The sequence below is a fragment of the Mus musculus genome, chromosome 18 (genome assembly GCF_000001635.26).
Source record: "Mus musculus strain C57BL/6J chromosome 18, GRCm38.p6 C57BL/6J".
Taxonomy (NCBI): Eukaryota; Metazoa; Chordata; class Mammalia; order Rodentia; family Muridae; genus Mus; species Mus musculus.
Window position 1 is genome coordinate 32019759 of NC_000084.6, and position 17249 is coordinate 32037007.

General features: G+C 44.3%; 1 protein-coding gene and 1 long non-coding RNA gene across 4 annotated transcripts in view; one reads left to right on the top strand and one right to left on the bottom strand.

Moving 5' to 3' along the window:
* Myo7b (myosin VIIB) overlaps positions 1 to 17173 on the bottom strand; it is a 77698-nt gene extending 60525 nt beyond the window's left edge. Inside the window, exons 1-2 of the mRNA NM_032394.3 lie at positions 17115 to 17173; positions 1777 to 1817 (exon numbers count right to left, since the gene is read on the bottom strand). Of these exons, the coding sequence (NP_115770.2) occupies positions 1777 to 1794 (18 nt within the window). The 5' untranslated portion in view covers positions 1795 to 1817; positions 17115 to 17173. The remainder of the gene's footprint in view (positions 1 to 1776; positions 1818 to 17114) is intronic.
* Positions 10 to 5880, top strand: Gm16344. Of its 3 annotated transcripts, XR_386145.4 has the most exons (4): positions 10 to 192; positions 410 to 549; positions 1748 to 1979; positions 5373 to 5880. It is a non-coding gene; the product is annotated as a predicted gene 16344 (long non-coding RNA). The 3 variants fall into 3 exon arrangements; XR_001782433.2 differs by lacking the exon at positions 410 to 549; XR_001782434.2 differs by lacking the exon at positions 10 to 192 and having other exon boundaries at positions 339 to 549.
* Positions 17174 to 17249: the final 76 nt, after the last annotated feature.

Here is a 17249-nt window from a genome sequence, read left to right on the forward strand (position 1 = left end):
CTAGAGAGAACTTAGGAGTTCTCCCAGCCACGTGCCATCAACACTAGCCAGCATCAGAGGCAGCTGACACTGAGATGTCTTGACTTGGAAATCTTGTGAATGTGCAGAGCAGTTTAAGACAAACTTAGGAAGGCCCAGGCCCAGCCATATTGTAAAGAAGAGACTGGCAGGTGTCCAACAAGCTGCTGTTAGGTGGGCAGCTACCTTAGCTGGATTCAAGGAGAAGTCAGCCTGCTTGGGGCGGGGGCGGCGCGTGGCAGGGGCAAGGCGCGGGGCGGGGGCAGGGCGGGGGCAAGGCGGGGCGGGGCGGGGCGGGGCGGGGTTCAGGAGATGCTGCTCTCCTCATGCCTGCTCTCTCTGCCTGGTATCTCCTGGTATCTCCAAGTCTGTTTTCCTCTAACCAATGTAGAGTATTCTCCTCCTCCACAAGAGTCCTCTGCCCTGTGTTTTCTGCCGACTTGTTCCTACTCCACTGATGCTTGAATGCGCTGGCTTTTTAACTTACCCTCCAGTTCGGGATACGAGATCAGACGATGGGGGTAAAACAGGGTAATGCCATCCCTCTCTAAGGTCTTCTAACTCTCCAGAGTCTCTGTGTGACAGTTTCCTTAGCTGCACTCTTCCGGATGCTATACTCACCAGTCTGCCCTGTCTGCTGTGTCTCTCTATCAGCCACTTGCACTCATCCAAAACCGAAAGCATGGTTTTGGCGGATCACTCTGTGTACCATAAGGAGTGTCTTGTGTTTTTATAAGGTTTGCCTGGGAACTTAGAAAGCCACATAGTGTGTATACTTGTGATATTAATTTATCACATTACACAAGTATATAGTTTGGATTAAGCTTTCTTTTACTAAGGTAGTATTGCACAAGGCTGTTCTCTAAGTGAGACAATTGCCACCTTTTTATGTGTACTTGATCTGAACCTCACACTACCTGAGAATGAGAGTATGCCTCCACTTTTATCTCTTCTGAATCACTCTCCGGCTCTGGCATTTTCTCAGTGTTTGTTGAACCAAACAATTAACAAAATCACACTCCATTTCCCACATGCAGAGCCATTACCTAGCCACTGAAACAGACATTTCCTGAGTAAACATCAGAGTGGCTCCTTCCCACCCTGTTATCCCCAGGCAAGCTCTCTGCACCTGCCACATAAGACAGCAAATGGGAGCGCCCCATTCCTACCCCGAGTGTGCAAAGGTGCATGTTACAGGAAGTGGAATGTGAATGGATGTGAATGGATATGTGCATGCATGTGTGTGGCGCATGCATGTGGAGGCCAGAGGACAATCTCGGCTGTTATTCAGGCGCTGCCCACAGTGGGTTTTTTTTGAGCTAAGATTTCTCCATACTGTCTGACTCAACTATGCTGGCTGACAGCTGAACTTCAGAGCTAAGGATTACAAGCCAATACCGATGATCACTTCTGGCATTTTTAGTTTTTCATTTTGTTTTAAGGTGGGCTCTCAGGTATCACACACTCAGGGACTTATTAGATATGCAAGGCAAACACTTCACTAATGGAGCCATCTCCCCATCTCAAGAACCACGCCCTCCTTTTTAAAAGTCCCTGAATATAAGCGGGGAATTTCTGTACACGTGGCCACCTTGCAGAGGCCCAGTGTTAGCCACACTTGCTTTCTTCCAATAGTAGAACCTTTCCTAGTCCTCAATCGCCACCCCTGTCTCTGCAATTGGCCTTCTGGGGTCTCTTTGACTCTCTTTTTTTCCTGACTCAACCTTAGGAAATGTCCACAGTAAGCACTGCTCTTACCAGCCGGAACACGGACATCCCAGGTCAGCAGTTCCTTCAGCCTGTAGGAGGAAAAGCAAAAGGTCAGCCCCATCGCCTATCAGTCTGGAGCCCTAAAGAACAGGTGCCGTGTGAACTGTCAGCCTGTCCTCAAGTATTTTGATTGGAGTTTGCCTCCAGGAACAGCTCTGACTAGCTGGAGGACTGAGCCACATTCCTGGTCTGTAAGTAAGAAGGCGTTTCTTGTCTTCTTCGTCTACTTCTCCTTTAGGCAACACTTGGCCCTTCGCTCTGGGCTCCGTTCAGGGTGTAGGTAAGTGCCCTGTCATCGAGAAGCCCAAGTTTTGAAGTGTGGGGGTGGGGGGGAGAGAGTATTCTTGTGTTGCACATGCATATTATATGTGCATGCATGTGGAAGACAGAGATCAACTCCAGATGTTGTTCCTCAGGAGCCACCACATTGTTCTCTCTCTCTCTCTCTCTCTCTCTTTCTCTCTCTCTCTCTTATACGTGTGGAATGTGTGTATGATAGAGGGCCCACATGTGTCCATTCTCAACCTTCCTAATGTTGTGACTCTTTAATATAGTTCCTCATGCTGTGGTGACCTTCACTTGTAAAATTATCTTCATTGCTACTTCATAACTGTGACTTAGCTAGTGTTACGAATTGTGACTGTGTTTTCTGATGGTCTTAGGTAACCCCTGTGAAGGGGTCATTCACTTCCAAAAGGGTCTCGACCCACAGGTTGAGAACTGCTGGTTTAGAGATCAGCACTGATGCTAGGTGTTTTCCCTCAATCCTCTCCACTTTATATGTTGAGTCAATGTCTCTTCCTGAACCCAGAGTGCACTGATTCAACTAGTATAGTTAGCCAGTTTTTCCGTGGGGATCCCTGTGTCCATCAAGACTGGGATTATAGGTGGGCAGCCACACACGAAAGGTATTTACATGGGTGCTTGCATCCAAACCCCAGTTGACATATTTATATAGAAACCACTTTGCCCAATTCACCATTTCTTCAGGACCCAGCTTGTTTTTTGAGACAGGGTCTCTCACTGGGACTTGGAGCTCAGCAAGTAGATGAGGTTGTCTGAGCAGTGAGTGCTAAGGACTCCCCTGTCTCTGCCTTCCAGTTCTGAATTACAAGCTTGTGCCACCATGCCCACACAATCCAGACTTTTAACTGGTCCCATATCCATACCAACCAATCATCATCGTGTGTCTTAGGAGGAGCTCTGCTATAGATGGGTAGTTTACTTGCGGTAGTTTGGAATGGCCCCTATGGCTCATATATGTAAATGTTTAGCCACCAGGAAGTGGGATTAGAAGGATTAGGAGGTGGAGATTTTTTGGAGTAGGCGTGGTATTGTTGGAGGAAGTGTGTCACTTGATGTGGGCTTTGAGGTTTCAAAAGCCAAGGCTAGGCCCAGCTCTCTCTGTCTCTGCTTATAGATTAGGATATATCTCTCAACTACTTTTCCAGTACCATGCCTTTCTGTTGTCATGCTCTCTGTCATGATGATAATAGACTAAGCCTCTGAAAATGTAAGCAAGCCCTCCTCCCAATTAAATTCTTCCTCTTATGAGAGTTGCTGTGCTCATGGTGTCTCTTCACATCAATAGAACTTGATCTAAACCTTTTAATCAGCATCTCATTATATAGCTGAGCTGGGTCTTGAGCTAGCATTCCTCCAGTCTTTCCATTGCTGGGATTATAGGAGTGAAATATGAGGCCCGGCCCCTTGATTTTTACTTGGTGTCCAAAACGGGAAAGCCACTTCGTTAATGAACGGCATAGTTAGGAATTAAGCCCAGACCAACCACATTCCAAATCTGCCAAACCAGCTTCTGGCTGCTCCCAAGTGCTATGGGGCATTCAGATAAAAGAAAAGTCAGGTCCCGGTCTTCCCCCTCATGGGGATGCCCTTCCTGTGTTATTGAGTGCTACTCTCTGTCCTTTTTTGATACATTAGCAGTGTGAGAGAGGGGCTGAACCTGTGGAGTTCATTTCTCCTTTGCCTGCCTCTAGCACAGGCCTGCAGAAGGGACGCAGTCAATAGTTCTCTACCGAAAGAGCATGTGAAACATCTGGAAATGGTGTTGCTGTAATAATGGCCTATATGGTTGGGTGAGGATACCCAATTGCCGGGCATCTCTGAGAATAGATGACATCAATCATTCTACAGGGAGAACATGGGGAATGCTGAGACCTTCCCAAATCTTGGCATGTGTGTGTTCACGTATGTGTGGGTACACATGTATATGTGTGCAGATGTGTAGAAAAGGTGTTCTTTAGTCATTTCCTCCAAAATAAAACAGTTCAACTTAGAGGGAAGCTCACTAAGATGCAGGATGTTCTAAAAGAAGATGAAGCCTCCCATCCTCCATCTTGCAGGGAAGATTGCTAAAACAGGAGGCCATTCACTCATGGCTTCATGAGGCCATTACAACTCTCCAGATTCACTAGATGTCACAAGCTTATGTCACAGCTAGAACTACCAAGCAAAACTTTCTGAAAAATTGAAATGACTAGAGCAGGCTCAGACCAACTGAACCACCCAGGTAAGGCAGAGACCAGCCAAGCTGCCTGCAAGTTTCCAGACCTTGGGGTTTGGAGAGATGGCTCAGTGGTTAAGGGGCTTGGAGAGACAGTTCTGTGGTTAAGGGGCTTGGAGAGACAGTTCTGTGGTTAAGGGGCTTGGAGAGATGGCTTGGTGGTTAAGGAGCTTGGAGAGATAGCTTGGTGGTTAAGGGGTTTGGAGAGATGGTTCAGTGGTTAAGGGGCTTGGAGAGATGGCTTGGTGGTTAAGAGCATGGGCTGCTTTTCAAAAGGACCTGAATTCAATTCCCCGAGTCCACATGGTGGCTCAGAACTATGGTTCTAGTCCTAGGGGCTCCGACATCCTCTTCTAGCCTCTGGGAGCACTCTCTGCACATGGTACACAGACGTACATTCAAGAAAACACTAATATACATAAAATAAAACAGACAGGCAGGCAGACAAGAGCTCAGACCAACTGAGCTGCCAGGAAAAGACACTCTCCCACTTGTCAAGCTGCCCACAGGCTGTGCAGTGTGGCCCAGGGTTCCTCCTTTGTGAGCTGTCACTTACACTGGGATGGGTTTTGGCCATGCAGTTGCCTGAGCTATTAAGCAACCCCAATAAAACTCATTGGTTCACCAACTTGGCCTTCAGTGGCATCATTAGTTTGGTCTGTTGTAGGCTCTCTATCTGGGGGTGATTAAATGTTTCTTCACACCTTCCCAGTCGTCGTGTCTCACAACAGGAGACCAGAGGACAATCTAAGAGGTTCCACAGGCACCATCCGTCTTGGGTTTCTTTTGAGATACACAGTCTCTCATTGGCCTGAAACAATTTGGCAATTGGGTTGCCCTGGCTGTTAAGGCAGCCCCAGGGGTCTGCTTATTTCTGCCTTCCCAGCACTTACAAGTGTGTGTCACTATGTCCAGATTTGTAATGTGGGTTTGGGTAGGAAAATGTGGTTCATGTTACAAGTTCTTTATCAGCTGAGATACCTTGCTTGCCATAGATTTTCCAACTGATAAGCAAAGGAGAATCTTTTCCCTACCTCTAAAATCTGCCTCTTGTCTCTAGACCTTCTGCTCTGAGGAAGTCCTGTCTCTATACCCTCTGCTCTGAGGAACTGTGACCATCTGTCAAAATGCTGAGAAGACCTTCAGCAAGTCTCCATTCTTTAAAGGGAGGCTGGTCCCTCTGTTCATCTCATGGAACCTGGAGAGATATTGGAAAGAAAAGACATAGAGGACCCTGATACCACCTTGGTCAGTCCTTTCCAACCAACAGAACAAGAACTACCTTTCAGATCTCCTTCCTGCTGTTTATTCTGTACATGTTGGTCTGTTGAATTACAAAGAAGAAATCCATAGGGGCTAGTGAGTTAAAAAGGGCAAGGATTCTTGCGGCCAAGCCTGATGACCTGAGTTCAATACTTAGTCCCCATGTTGTAGAATGAGGCAACTGACTTCCAAAAGTTATTCTCAGACCTTCACATGTGGCACTGTATGCTCCCTGTCAGGTACAATAAATAAACAAATATTTATAAAAATGGAGAGCAAGGTCTGGAGAGATGGTACAATGGTTAAGAACACTGACTGCTCTACTAGAGGACTTGAGTTCAATTCCCAGCACCCCACATGGCAGCTCATAACTGTCTATGACTCCAGTTCCAAGGGATCCAATGCACTCTTTTGGCCACCTTGGGCACAAGACATACAGGTGCATACATTCAGGCAGAACACCCAAACACATAAAATGAAATAAAAATTGAGAGAGAGAGAGAGAGAGAGAGAGAGAGAGAGAGAGAGAGATCACCCTTAGTGTAGTGGCTATTCCTGGTTGTCAACTTGACAATATTTGGAATGAACTACAATCCGGAATTGGAAGGCTCACCAGTGACCCTTATCTGGAGGCTTGGAGATCCTTATCTGGATCTTGGTTTGAAGATCTTGAGCCATAGTGGCTATGGATTCCAGAAGATTGAATCTCCGAGTTTAAGGAACACACCTTTAATCTGGGCTACGCCTTTCATCTGGGATTAAAGGTGTGGTGGAACACACCTTTAATCTGGGCTACACCTTCTGCTGGAGACAATATAAGGACATTGGAAGAAGGGAGTCTAGCTCTTGCTCCTGCTCCTTCGCCTGCTTGCTGCGTGAGACTGAGTAACTGCTAGATCCTTGGACTTCCATTCACAGCTGTGACTGAACGATTGTTGGGAATTGAGCTGCCGACTGTAAGTCATCAATAAATTCCTTTATTATCTAGAGACTATCCATAAGTTCTGTGACTCTAGAGAACCCTGACTAATACACTTAGAGTTCAGCTCTGCTACTCCTTGCTTTCCACTATTTCTCTGCATGCTGAGGTGACTTCCAAAGTGAAGGAGTGTCAGTGGTCCACATTAATCTTTCTGGATTCTCACTCTTAAATCAGAACTCTGATTTTATTAGCTATTGTGGTAGTTTAGAATAGCTCCCCAAGTCTTTGTCACACTTCTCTGGCTTGAGTCTAATTTAAATATCTCTCATAAGTACCAATAAAAAGTTTGGTCCTCAGAGTGGTGGAACTGAGATGTTCTGTTGACCTTTAAGAGATAGACCAGAGATCTTAGGTCATGGAGGGCAATGTGCCCCTGAGTGGTAGTATGTGAGTTCATCCCATCCATCTGGCTTTCCTTGCTTCTTCTCTTGAAATATGAAGACTTGTGTTGACACTCACCCCTGCTGTGATATACTACCTACACCAGAAGTGTAGCCTCCCGATCTTGAACTTGAATCTGCATGACCATGAGACAAAATTGCCCTTTTTGTATTTCATAAGTAATCTATGTCAAACATTTCATTGTAGTGATGGAAAGATGACTAATAAAAACACACCTCCTTTTATAAATCATCTCATGGAATGGAGACTGCTCCTCTCTATTTTGAGGGTAGATCTAATTATTTACTCTAACAAAGAGAATGTCACGGAGCGATGGAGTACCGCTTCTGAGATTCATCCCCAAAGACTCTGTAACACAGACTCAGAAGGCTGTCTGAGCTAGTAGCTAGAAAACCTGAGACTCAAGAAGGGCTGGTGTTAAGCAGGGCGTGGTGGCGCACGCCTTTAATCCCAGCACTTGGGAGGCAGAGGCAGGCGGATGTCTGAATTCGAGGCCAGCCTGGTCTACAAAGTGAGCTCTAGGACAGCCAGGGCTATACAGAGAAACCCTGTCTCGAAAAACAAAACAAAAACAAAAACAAAAACCAAAAAAAAGAAGGGCTGGTGTTGGTCAAGGCAAAGATTGGACAACCTCTTCCACTAATGTTCCCCACCATGTGGTAGGAGTTAGTCCAAGTTAGTTTGAGGTGGTTAGTCCTCAATCCTTGCTGAGCCCTGGATCAGCAAGCCGCTGTGTGGCTGGAAACATTGTCTTCAAAATTGTGCAGAGAAGTGGACTTAACCCTATAGATGGGATTTCTTCTGAACATCTTTGCCTCTCTGCCCAGGTCATCTCAGATCTGCTTACCATTTGGCAGAGCAATGCAGCTAGTATGCTACATTTCACTGCTCAGTTACTTCCCTTTTTCACTAGGACTTCTATCAGACTCAGTGGTGGGAGGGCAAAGACACTGAAAGTTAAAGATGTGACTGGGTGGAGCAAGTTCAGCTATGACCTCATCTCATTGCTTAAACACAGTCAAGAAAGTCTCCAAGTCTCTTGACCTGGGCTTGATGTGGGCTACAGAATTCTAGCTGACCCGGACTCTCTTTCAGCTGCATATTCCTCTGTGAAACCTCTCCTATGGCCTAGGCTTGCTGCCAGGCTCATGACAATGCTAGGTCCAAAAGCAACTTTTCTAGAAGTCATATCCATCACCAGACCCCAAAGACGCCATTTCTCTGGACTTCTCCAGAAGATGCGCCATGAGTACATCAAGGTCTGTATGACTGTAGTACTTCACTTCCTTAGTCCTCAAAATGCTCTGCTCATGCAGTCTTTATCTCAACCAATGGCATTAGCAGCTGCTGAGGAAAGTGCATGAGCCATTCTATTCTGCCTTCACCACTACTTTTCTTTTAAAAAATAGTGGCTACCAACTATATCTCGTTCACGAGAAGCCTACACTAACTATACAGGTATAAGTTTTATTACAGAGATAAAGATTTACCTCACTAATACACTTCAAAGGAAAGCTGTAATAGCCATAGAATTTCATAGAAAACATATTCCAAGTTATAAAAAAAAGGATGAGAAATGAAAGGAAATATGGCATGATGGAGAGGGATTAAATCCTCAAAGAAAACATAATCCTTAACATGTATGCACCTAACAACAGAATGCCAAAATACATAAGGCAAAAACAATCGCATGTAAGAAGTAGAAGAGCTGACCATTACAATAGGAGACTTCAATGTATTTCTATCAGAAATGGACAGAGTCAACATGCAGAAAATCAGTAAGGATAACAAACAAACTCAACACCGCCACCAATCCAATATGGCACTGCAAATGTGTGAATTGTTATCTTTATACACTGGTTTGTCTAGCAACAACAGAACATACAGTCTTTTCAGCCTCACATGGAACATTTGCTAAGAGAGATCACACTCCATTCTGGTCCATAATGCATGCCTTAAAGAAGCAAATCGTGTAAATCACCTCCTCAGACCAGTGTACCAAAACTAGAAATCAATAACAAAATAATAAGTGACAAATCCTAGCCTATTTGGAGATTAATAAATATACCTGTGGATACATGGGCCGAAAAGTCCCAAGGAAAAAGTGAAATAATATCAACTAAATACAACTGATCAAAACTTGTGAAATTCAGAAAAGGAAGTACATATGGAAAATGTACATCACTGAGAGCACACATTACGAAAGAGGGAAGATTTGAGATTATAATCTGGCCATGTTAGAAAGCTGTGGACAGAATAATAGAACCCTAAAGTGAGAAGAAAAAATAAGTTATTATTATTGTTATTATTGTTATTAATGTTTTTGAGACAGGATGTCTTTGTGTAGCCCTGGCTGTCCCAGAACTCACTCTATAGAAGAGGCTGGCCTCGAACTCAGAGGTTCACCTGCATCTGACTTCCAGGTGCTGAGATTAAAGACGTGCGCTGCCACCACCACCTAGCTAAAAAAATGATCTTTTTAAAAAGTCGATCAGAAATTGGTGCAACAATAAAAACCCAAAAATCAAAAAAGGAAAATCAATACCACCAGAAGCTGACTGCCCCCCTGTGCCCCCCCACAACTTCAATAAAATTTTAAAAAGAACAAAATACAAATTGCTCGTGTCAGGCGTGGAAACTAGGTGACCTGTTTCCCAGGTGGAGAGACTGAGATGAGCAGAGCTCTGAACTTGCTGGACAGCTCACCTGACAGGTTCAGTGAAGGACCTTTATTTAAAAACTAATGCAGAGGGTTGACCAGATGGCTCAGCACGTAAAGCATGTGCCTCACAAACATGACAATGTGAGATTCATCCCCAGAGCCCACATAAAAATCCAGATGTGGTGGCGTGCATCTGCATCCTACAGCGAGACTGTGAGAACCACCTGGGAGTTTACAGCCAGCTTGCCTGGGGTACACAGCACAGCAGAGACCCTGCCTCAGCAAGGAGAAAGCGGAGCGTTAACTCCTGAAAGCTGTCTTCTGATCACCACAAGTGGTGTACCACCTCTGTGCATGCTCATGCCTGCACGCACCACTACATCAATTGAATAATAAAACAAGTTTTAAAATGAAATAATGCAAAAAGTGATCAAGGAAGACACTAAACATCCATCTCTGGGCCACATGTGAATGCACACATGTGTGCAAAGAGACATCACTCTGGAGCTATTTTTACCCTGGGGGTATGAAGCTTCCCTGAAAGACTTTCGCTTGGGGTCTCTAAAACTACATCCTTCATTTCATCAAGCAAGTGTACTTTAAAAGATGCAAATTTTGGAAGCCAGAGAGAGGACTCAGCAATTAAGTGCACATAGCTCTCTTATAGAATACCCCAGTTCAGTTCCCAGCACCTATAATGGGCTGCTCAGAACAACCTATAACCTCAGATCCAGTGAATCTGGTGCCCTCCTTTTGCTTCTGCAGGCACCCACACTAACCTACACATAGACATACACACATATAATTAAATTTAAGACTAAATCTTACAACGATGCAAAAATGATCATATTATGCCTCTCAACAGTTGACAGATGACCCTGGCTTTACAATACTCAAGAATATTTATTGGGGCTGTAAAGATGGCTCAGCAGTTAAGAGCTCTAGTTATCCCTACATAGGACCTAGCACCCATATCAGGCAGCTCACAATTGCCTTTGACGCTAGTTCAAGAGGGTCCACCTCCCTCTGCTGGCCTCCTCAGGCTCTTTACTGACACATGTACAAGCCCATACTCAAGCACACACATATATACCTAAACCTAAATCAAGATTTTTATTGTGACTCCTCCAGAATGTTTTCATTGTATTAAAAAAAGAATACTTATTTGTTTATCTTCTCATGTATCATATTGCCTATTATTATGGGTTGCATAAGAATGGCCCCATATACTCAGATTTGAGTGTTTTGATCACCAGGAAGTGGCACTGTTAGGAGGTGTGGCTTTGTTGGAGTAGGTGTGGTTTGGTTGGAGGAACTGTGTCACTGGGTGGTGGGCTTTGAAATTTCAGAAGCTCAAGACCCTGTGTGTGTGTGTCTCTCTCTCCTGCCTTAGATTCAAATGTAGAACTCTCAGCTACCTCCCCAGCACCATGTCTGCCTGCATGTCACCATGATTCCCACCATGATGAACTAAACCTCTGAACTGTAGCCAGTCCTAATTAAATGTTTTCCTTTATAACCTTTGCTTGTGTCTCTTCACAACAACAAACCCCTGACTAAGACAGAAGTTGGTATCAGGAGTGGAATATTGCTGTGATAGGCCAGACCATGCTTTTTGTTTGAAGTAAAATGGAACATTTGGGGGACTTTGAACTAGAAAAGTAGTTGAATAATTTAAGTGAAGCTTAATGGGTCATACTAATGAAAGCATGTACTGGAAATCGACAACTCTGAGCTGCTGCATGTGCTGGAGTCCCCTGAATCCCTCCGCTCCAAGGTGGATGAAGCTGTGGCAGTCCTGCAGGCTCATCATGCCAAGAAAGAAGCTGCCCAGAAGGTGGGCACTGTTGCTGCTGCTACCTCTTAGACAAGAAAAAAAGAGTCGAAAGCCAAATAACCCCTCATGGCATCCAGCTAAGGTCTGAAGACGTCCTAGTTTGTCTGTGGACCTCCACACCAAGAACCAAGTTGCAAATTCAATAGATCATTTTGTATCAGAAGGTCAATTATGAAGCACCTACAATTTTTCAATTATAAGAATATATTTAGGGCTGGAGAGATGGCTCAGTGGTTGAGAGCACTGACTGTTCTTCTGAATGTCCTGAGTTCAAATCCCAGCAACCACATGGTGGCTCACAACCATCCATAATGAGATCTGGTGCCCTCTTCTAGAGTGTCTGAAGACAGCTACAGTGTACTTAGATATAATAATAAATAAATCTTAAAAAAAAAAGAATATATTCTCTGAGTTCTGTTGTGACCCAGATGATAACTTTTTTTTTCTATTGTGGGTTCTGGTTTTTTTTTTCCCTCATCCCAGAAATTGGTTTTGATGTACCCAAGACTTAAGTTTCTCAAATAAAGGAAATAAAATCTCCATAAAAATAAGTAAATAAAAGCATGGAGGATAGCAATACTAAGGGAGATTTGAACTATGGGAGCTGGGCTCAGGAGCTTTCAGAGGAGAATAATATTAATATGTGGCTTAGAGACTAATCTTGTGATATTTTGTTGAAGAATATGAATGTTTTCTGCCCTTATCAAAAAAAATATGCCTAAAGCTAAGTTGAAGAGTTATGGGTTAAGAGCTTTGGTACAGAAAAAATACAGCCTAGTATTGACTGTGTTGCTTAATAGTCATTAATAGTTATCTTGCTTATGCAGATCTGCAATGAAAAGGAACAAGATGAGCATGAAAAAAAATACAGAATGTACAGTTTGAGGAGAAAAGGAGCACCAGGAAAAGGTTTGAAGAAAACCCTGATCCTAGATGGACTAAAGGGAGTGGTAACCTCAGGGCAAGATCTCACTCAGCGATGCTTCCAACTTGTGAAAGAAAGAAAAGTTTAGAGCTAAGTGATGGCACATGCTCAGAAGACAGAGGTAGGCAGATTTCTGAGCTCAAGGCCAGCCTGGGCTACAGAGTAGGTCCCAGGACAGCCAAACATAAGCAGTGAAGAAAACCACCCAAGGCAGAAAAGGGGTAAAAATGTGTATTTGAACAACGGGGCCAAGTTTCAGCCCAGAACTTGGCAGCGTTGGCCACATGGTTCTGCCTTTAGAGTTAAGGATACAAGAAAGTGGTTATGGGTTCTCACTCCACAACTAAGAAAAGTTGCTGAGGTCAGACATGTGCCAGGGGTGTCCCTGCATGGATGCCCAGAGAGGCCATTGTCTGAAGCTATGAAGGTGAATCCTGGGTTGTCTTGGAGAACTCAAAGTGTTGGAGATGCCAGAGTTGTGAAATGACTGCCAAGGAGAGCTGCTAACAGGGAGTAGAACCAACCCAAGAGGAAGAATAGTGTTGCAGTCAGCAAAGCTGAAAGGACTTGGAGATATGAAGAGCACTTTGACATCAGACATGGAGATGCAGAGTTTGGAGTTTGCCCAGATGATTGTTGGCCTTGCTTTGGTTCAGTATTTCTTAGCCTTTCTACCTTTCCTCATTTTTGAAATGGCAATGAATATCCTGTTCCATTTTATGTTGGAAGTATGCAATCTGCTTTTTCACTTTGATTTTACAGGGGTTATAGTTAAGAGATTGCCATGAGTCTCCAAAGAGACTTTGAGCTTTGGACTTTTAAGAGCATTAAGACTGGGGTTGGAGAGATGGCTCAGTGGTTAAGAGCACTGACTGCTCTTCTGGAGGTCCTGAGCCCAGCAACCACATGGTGGCTCACAACCATCTGTCATGACAGATATTGGATACCCTCTTCTGGTGTGTCTGAAGACAGCTAGAGTGTACTAACATATAGTAAATAAATCTTTTTTTAAAAAAAAAAGAACATTAAGACTATGAAGCTATAAAGACTTTTGAAGTTGGCTGAATGCAGTTTTGCATTATGATATGGCTACAAGTCTGTGGGAGCAGGCATTAGAATGTGGTAGTTTGAATATGAATGCCCCCAGAGACCCATAGATCTGAATGCTCCATATTTAAGACTCTTCTGCATCGCAACCTGCCTACTTTTTAATTTTTTATACATTATACTCTATCTTATAACACACACACACACACACACACACACACACACACACACACAGAGGATACCATTATGAACTTCAGGTCTTGAAATACTACATGCTCTCTCTTGTCTTTGTGTCTCTGTATTTTATCTGGGTTTGGAACATGCACTTCATGTATGTAAACACACACTCATGTACATATACACACAGACCTAGTTACATTAGATTTCTACCTTAGCATTTGGTCCTGTTTTTATATGGCCTTGTGTGTGGCTCTCCCACAACTCACTGTGCAGCACCCAGAGAAGCAGCTCACATTGTGCTTTCTAAATACATGGATGGATGAACAAATGGACTGAAGGGAGTAGGAGAGCGGATTAATGAGTACATTAGTGGATGTGTAGATAGATGGAGTTGTGGGTGAGAAAATGGACAAATGGATAGATTGATGATGATGGTGATGGTGGAGAAGAAGAAGAAGAAGAAGAAGAAGAAGAAGAAGAAGAAGAAGAAGAAGAAGAAGAAGAGAAGAGAGAGAGAGAGAGAGAGGGAGGGAGGGAGAGAGAGAGACAGAAAGAAAGAAAGAAAGAAAGAAAGAAAGAAAGAAAGAAAGAAAGAAAGAAAGAAAGAAAGAAAGAAAGAAAGGAAGGAAGGAAGAAAGAAAGAAACTTTCCCAGAAGGGCAGATGAGGCACTGTCCTGAAGAGAAAATTGTTATCTTTGGAAGTCCCTGCTTTTGGGGAATGTGAGACCCTTGTCCTAGCCTATATCCCCTTGTGAATTCTGAAAAAAGATGGAATTGAACACATTTGGCCAACATCCCAGCCAATCTGAAGAGAATTAATGGTATGACCATCCTCAAGGGGCTAGAGTATGAACTTTGGGCACTCAAAACTTCCACAGAATTACCACAGTGGTGCTTCTCCCAGTGTCACTGAACTTGAAAATGGGGCAATAGAAGAGAAAATACCAAAAGACACTCATGAAATGGGGATGGGAAGAGATCGAAGTACTGAATGAGGAGTGGGGGCTAAGTGTGGGAGCTTCTGCTAGAACATCTGGGAACCTTGGTCCAGATTCTCTCATGGAAAGCATAGAACCTGTGCTCCTCTTGAAGACCTCTTGCCTCAGGGATGAGGAGATGAAGTTCCCAAAAGGAAATCCAGCATTGACCCTGGCTTGTGAAATGCCAGCCCCAAAGATATCAAAGTTTTGCCTATGGAAGAGATACGGGTATTCTCTGGGCAGAAAGGACATCTGCAGCAGGGTAAGACATGAATACATCACAGAAGCTCTCCTGGGTCAGCAGAGGTTACCTATTCCTCACGTGGTCCTAGGGCCTGGGTCCAGTGTATGGGAGTCACCACCCAAAGAAATGGAAGGTTGATGCAGGAGTGAGGAGTCACAGCCTAGGACAAGGGCTGGGAGGGCACATCAACACACACCAGCAGGTGATAGGATTTAGGCCAGACTATCCTAAATTCAGGATCAAACCAGCTGGCCAGTGGTCCTAAAGCAAGCCCAGGAATCTAATACTGGATGGTCAGTATTAGAGAAGGCCTGCCAGAGTCCGAGAAATCAAAAGCTGTTATGTTTCTCTCACACAAGAACAAGCTTGTTTCCTTCCTGTCTTCCTGCTTTCCTTTTCTTTCTTTCCTCTATCTATCTATCTATCTATCTATCTATCTATCTATCTATCTATCTATCTACCCATCTATCATCTATCTATATCCATCTATTCTGAGACAGGGTCTCATGTATCTTAAGTTGTCTTCGGTCTCACTCTGTATCCAACCTTGAACTTCTGATCTTCGCTCTGTCAAGTGCTGGGATTACAGGCATGCATCACCACAGCCAGTTTATGTGCTGTGGGAGACTGAACCCAGGGCTTACGTCATGCTAGCCAAACAGCCTACCAACTTTACACACCCCAGCTGTTTTTGTTATGAAATTTATTAGGATACAATTTTCTTTCCACTTGCATGATAATTCTGTGTGTGTGTGTGTGTGTGTGTGTGTGTGTTTATGCATGTGTGTATCTCTTTTCCCAGTTACGCTACCTTATTTTTCTCCTCATCTTGCTTCCTCATTTATCTTTAATGCTACTCTATAATTGGTAGACTTAGGAACTAATAAAGACACTATTTTGCTTCCTCTTTCAATAAGGCAGGTGTTTGTATGAAAGAGAGTCTTTGTCTTTCTTAGTAAATGGTCTCTACTTCTATCATTATCCATGAGTTGGATTTTTTTTTTAGCTCAAGAGCTGTAGATACAATATTTCTTTCTTTATTAATAGTTCAGTTCTTTGCTCTGGGACACAGAACCTGGAAATCTTAGGTGGTGCCTTCTGGACTCAGATTAAGTTAATGGGATATTACCAGAAAGCTTTATCATGGTTCCTGCTTGAGTCCCTGCTTTGTTCTGAGAGCTAGAGACAGTTCTGGGGGTTCAAAACCGGAAGCAGTGTGTCAGAGAAGAGACTGGCATGTATTAGTACACCTGCTGCCGACTGACCCTGGGTTTGAGATAGAGATCACAAAACGCAAGCAATCCCAGCCGAGTGAGCTTTTATTGAGGTTCAAGCACAAGGGAGGGCTGGGACAATGGATCGGTCAGCAAAGCGCTTACTGTAGAAGCACGAGAGCCTCGTGGTCCTATGGCTTTCTTTTTAAAAGCTACAATCCTAAACAGAGTTCAGGTTAGGGGGTTTATGAATCAGAGCAAAGTTGACACCCACAGATATAAAGTGGACTCTGAGTAGAGGCCTAGTAAGAGGAAACATGCATGCCTGACTTAGGAGACTTAGGGTGGGGGACCCCACACTAACAGCTACCAAACCTCTGCAGGTCTCTACTGACTTCTGTCTCCACTTTCCTCCCTCATGAGTGAGGATATTATACATCAAACCCACAGTCAGGGTGCCCACAGCCCGGTATCTCTCTCTTTTGTCATCTCTACCCCACCCTTGCATCCCGAGAAGACTCTAAGACCAATGAGTCCCTATTTTGCCTCAAACCAATGCCTAGGTCTCTTAGACTAAACACAGTAACCTGCCTCCATGGATCAAATGGATGAACCTAAACAGAAGTCAAGAGCCAGCCCCAGACCTCAGTGCCCATAAAATGAAGACAGTATCACTATCGTGTTTTGAGAATACAGTGAGCCTCTTCATTTGGTACGACATCGCCTCAGCATGGTACCTAGGCTGTCCTCAGTCCCTTGGATTTCATGGGAGGTCTTTCAACAGGGTTAGAGGAGAGGCAGCAAACAGCCCTTCTCTGGGTGGTGCCAACCTTCCGGTACCATAGTATTTAATAGCCCTTTTCACCTCCCAGACCAGAGTAAGCTCGCTGCCCAAATCAACTGCTCTATCAACTGCTGGACTGAGGTTTTAGGTTTCCTAGGTCTGGAGGGGCAACTCCAGCCCTTTACTCCACAGGCCTGCCCCATCCTGTTTCCCAGGTCTGTGCTTCCAGACCCACTTCCTGCCTGGAACCCCTCCTTCCATGTATTCCAGGGTTCTCTTACCTTGTCAAGATCAGAGTAGAGCAGCCCTTTTGACTACACCCTGGGCACCCTGAAAGATCCAGGTAGGGAGAGTTTCAAAACTCCTGGCAGTGTGGGAGAGAAAGGACAGGAAGGGCTCCAAGCGGAACTGGCTAA